Source organism: Austrofundulus limnaeus, unplaced genomic scaffold (genome assembly GCF_001266775.1).
Source record: "Austrofundulus limnaeus strain Quisiro unplaced genomic scaffold, Austrofundulus_limnaeus-1.0 Scaffold0, whole genome shotgun sequence".
In the NCBI taxonomy this organism is placed as follows: domain Eukaryota; kingdom Metazoa; phylum Chordata; class Actinopteri; order Cyprinodontiformes; family Rivulidae; genus Austrofundulus; species Austrofundulus limnaeus.
In genome coordinates, this window is record NW_013952402.1 from 9,894,745 (window position 1) to 9,898,663 (window position 3,919).

General features: G+C 36.9%; 1 protein-coding gene across 1 annotated transcript in view; it reads right to left on the reverse strand.

The window, feature by feature from the left end:
- Positions 1–302: 302 nt before the first annotated feature.
- The window catches only part of prokr1b (prokineticin receptor 1b), an 8,488-nt gene continuing 4,871 nt past the window's right edge, over positions 303–3,919 (reverse strand). Inside the window, exon 3 of the mRNA XM_014002501.1 lies at positions 303–1,893. Coding sequence (XP_013857955.1) covers positions 1,188–1,893 — 706 coding nt within the window. The 3' untranslated portion in view covers positions 303–1,187. The remainder of the gene's footprint in view (positions 1,894–3,919) is intronic.

Below are 3,919 nucleotides of genomic sequence, written 5' to 3' on the forward strand. Positions count from 1 at the left end.
TTTATGGATTTGCTTTTTCCTTTTCTCATTTGGAGCAACACTTGAAGCGTATTTTTGAGTGTTTGTCTTCTCAAGAAGAAGTAAACGTGTGTTTTGCGGTGCYAATAATCGATAAATATCCTATTTGCTTTCTACAAAACAAGCAAGGCTTGTTAAAATCTTTAAAAAAAACAACTGAAATTTAGAAAAAAAGTAGAACTTGTGTAAGGATTTATCACTAACTCATTGATGTTTCAGACAAATTTAACATGTGGGGAAAAATATTTAAAAAGCACATTTCAATGAGTTTCCAGTGTGCCATTTTTATTACCACAGAAGCACAAATCATATGCTGATCTACAAAGAAAACATGTTTTTTACTCTTTTTGTCAAAGGACAAACAATCACAAAAAGTACAGAAAGCATTTTTGTCGAATAACCAGTTATTTTCAGTTGTTTGATATTCACAGAGGAATCAAAGAAAACAAGTTTGCCCTCTATTGGAGCATGTTTAAAGCAGCTTTTAACAAAGCTGACATGAGCAATATGCAGGGTTCATACAGGAAATCACAAATTGGTTTAAAAAGGTACACCAAAACTTTGCAATGCTCTTTTTTTTTTTTACAATATTAAGCACAGAGTGAATGTTACAACAATTACATATCCATGAGAAACTTTTTTTTGTTTGCAGTGCTGGCTGATCAAAATCCTGTTGTGTCAAATGTCAAAATGTTGATGACGTGCCATTATGTCAGGGCTGTTCAACTAAGTTGTCACAAGTACTGAAATTCAACAACACAGTCTATTTTTGTTTTGATCCCTTAAACATGTTTTGTACTGCAAACAAAATTTGCATGCTCATAGAGTACGTGCTTGTTTGTGCAAACCTTTATACAAACAGTACTTATGTTTTTAGTATATACAAACTGATCAACAAACTGGGAGGAATGTGGAGTTGATTCTGCATTTCAAAAACTGAACAGCAAAGATGAACTGAAACTCTCTAACAAACGGATGTCTGATCGTACATTATCTATTTTTTTTTTCCTTGAGCCAAAGCTATCCCTTGGTTTCCTTATATATTATGAGAACTGAGCTTTTTCTGGAATGTGAGGAAAAACTCCAGGTACAAATCGTCATCAACTGGACAAACTGTACTGTATCAACAGTCAAAACCTAACCAATTATGTTACCACAGCTTCTTGTCCTCACCTCAGGTGAATGCATTCAATTTCCTCTGTTATGGGCATGGAGGAGGTCCTTAAATCAATGTCRTCCACATTTTTACTCGGGACATATGATGACCTCCAGCGCAGCAGAACAATCTTCTTCAGGTACTTAACCGTGTTATTCTTGACACTGACAAAACACAAGGTATTAATCATGCTGTTGCTCATGGCAATGCACTCAATGATGTAAAAAGCCACCAATGAGTTTTTCTGGCGGGAGATGATTGTTGGATGAAAGTCTCGCAGAATGGTGAAGCCATAGTACGGTGCCCAGCACAGGATGTACGCCGTCAAAATGGCAATAAGGACCAAAACCGTCTTGCGGCGACAACGCAGCCTTTTCCGTATCTGCTCTGTCTGAAAACCCGGGACGCTCTTGAACCACAACTCACGGGAGATGCGGGCGTAGCACATTGCCATGACAATTACGGGCCCAACAAACTCCACGGCAAACACAAACAGGAAGTAGGACCGATAGAAGGCCTGCTGGTCCACGGGCCATATCTGGGCACAAAAAACTTTGTGAGTGCTCGGGGTGGTGCCGCCATGAGGGTATGTGGTCTCGGATGCGAAGTAGGCAGATGGGATTGAAATCAAAATGGGGACAATCCAGACTCCTGTTATTAGGAAGTAGGCAGTTTGATACTTCATGCGAGGTTGTAGAGGATGGACAATGGCCATGTACCTAAAAGAACACAGACAAAATGTTGCATCAAGTCAGGAAATAAACCTGTAAAATAAAAATAAAAAATAAAAAAAATAAACAAGCTCTCTTTTAAGCTGCCTGAAGGTTTTGATAGATATTGACAATAATAAATGTCATCTAATGATTAAACTAAATACATTGGGCTCTATGGTTAAATGAATGAAAAACTGCATTTTTTGCATTGGTCAGTTTCTATAGATATTTACATAAACCTTAATGACTACCTGCCAAATGAGAAAAAGGTCTCTATTTCACTGTAAACAAAGGAATGGACCAGTCTCTGTCTGAAAAAAAAATACATCTCAGCAGTTCTTGTATCTGGTAATGGGAACATGGAAATTGTTTTGAACCCTGCTGATTATAGGTTGTGGTCTCTGAGGATCGGGCTTGATTCTAAAAGGAATTGGTATCTTGGGAGTCCGGAGCTTGGTAGGGATTTTCTATAAGAGTGATTATGGTGCTAAACTAAGACTGGGTAGCTGGTAAAAAAGGTTTTGTTTTTTCACAGCCAAAGAGCCACCTTGGAGTCATCATGTCATTTTGTCCCAAATAGGCCACTTCCAGTTTGTAATGATCCTCCCTATTGTGTAATCTGAAATTCTGTAGAGGACTGCAATGCAAGGAGACAGAATATGCTGTTTGTWTCATTACATCTGAAAAGAGATGTGCATATATCACCAGTTCTGTTTTTAAACAACAGTCATTGCAAAACCTGTCTGTATTTCTAAACAATGAATGATGTATGTGTAAAAAATATGATAAATTCAGACTGCGTTAAAGAGAAGGCCATAAGATTATGTGGTTTATATCTGTCTATTAGTAGATGAGACATGAGCTGCAGTAATGCAAATGGACTATATTGTATTTTTAAATATTTCAGCATTTTTGTGTTAGAATGTTAATACTTAACTAGTGATTGCCACAGTTGTTGTGTAAGTGTAAATGTATGTATTTATCTAATAACATTCTGTGACAACAAGAGTCTTGAATATTTGAGAACAATTTGAAAATATGTTTTGTCCAAATTCCATTTCAGTTGTTTTACAGAACACGCACAGCAGAGTCCACTTCCTAATACAGTCACTATTTATTCATGGGACGTGTGTGCCACATGCAGACACAGAGAACARAGAAAATAAATTATCATCCAAATGCACGAGAGCTGAAGGCCTGTGGGTTCTCCTCGTCAAGCTTCATTCAGTAAGCTGTTTTTTTTTTTTCTTCAGTCAATTAAAATGATGAGTCTGGGAGACTTCACTGCACTCTGGGAGTCACTCTGGGAGACACTGCAAATATTCAGCTTTGATGTTATTTTTTTAGACACTAAACAGAAACCCTCATTAAGAATATTAAACTTGCTACAAATATGATTGTATTTCAAGTACATTGTGCACACTTGCACATTACTTGACACTTGCAATAACATGTAGAGCAACTTCTCCACTGGGTTCTAGGGTTTTTATCTGGGGCATWCACTCCTCAGACTGATATGCTTCAATGACAGGTACCACATCTGAATGTATTTACTGACAGAGTTAAGGAAGAGAGGATGAARTGAWGGATGATTCTACAAGTTGAGACTTATTTGTGGAGTCACAGGAATGTACCGTGTTTTATGCCTATTTAAAGCTGTGAATGTCTACCATGAAGGTATGCACTTCTGTGCCTTTGAAGGTATCTTCAGAAGAAAAGATGAAGGCTACATGCTAAAAACCTGGGCAGCACCAAAAATCATGTTTTTGTTTTTTTTGTGAAGCTCATTGACAAGCAACAATAATAATAATAATAYGACTTAGAAGACCGTGAAAAAAAATTACAACCATCTGAAGTGGTTAAACTTTCATCAACACTGATGACATCATAAATTAGGAATCAATAAATGAGAAAAAAACTGGTGCAAAAAATGAGTTAAAGCAATAAACAGAAAGTGGCATTTCCTTTCACTCATATTTAATATAAAAGAAACACAAACACACACACACACACACACACACACACACACACA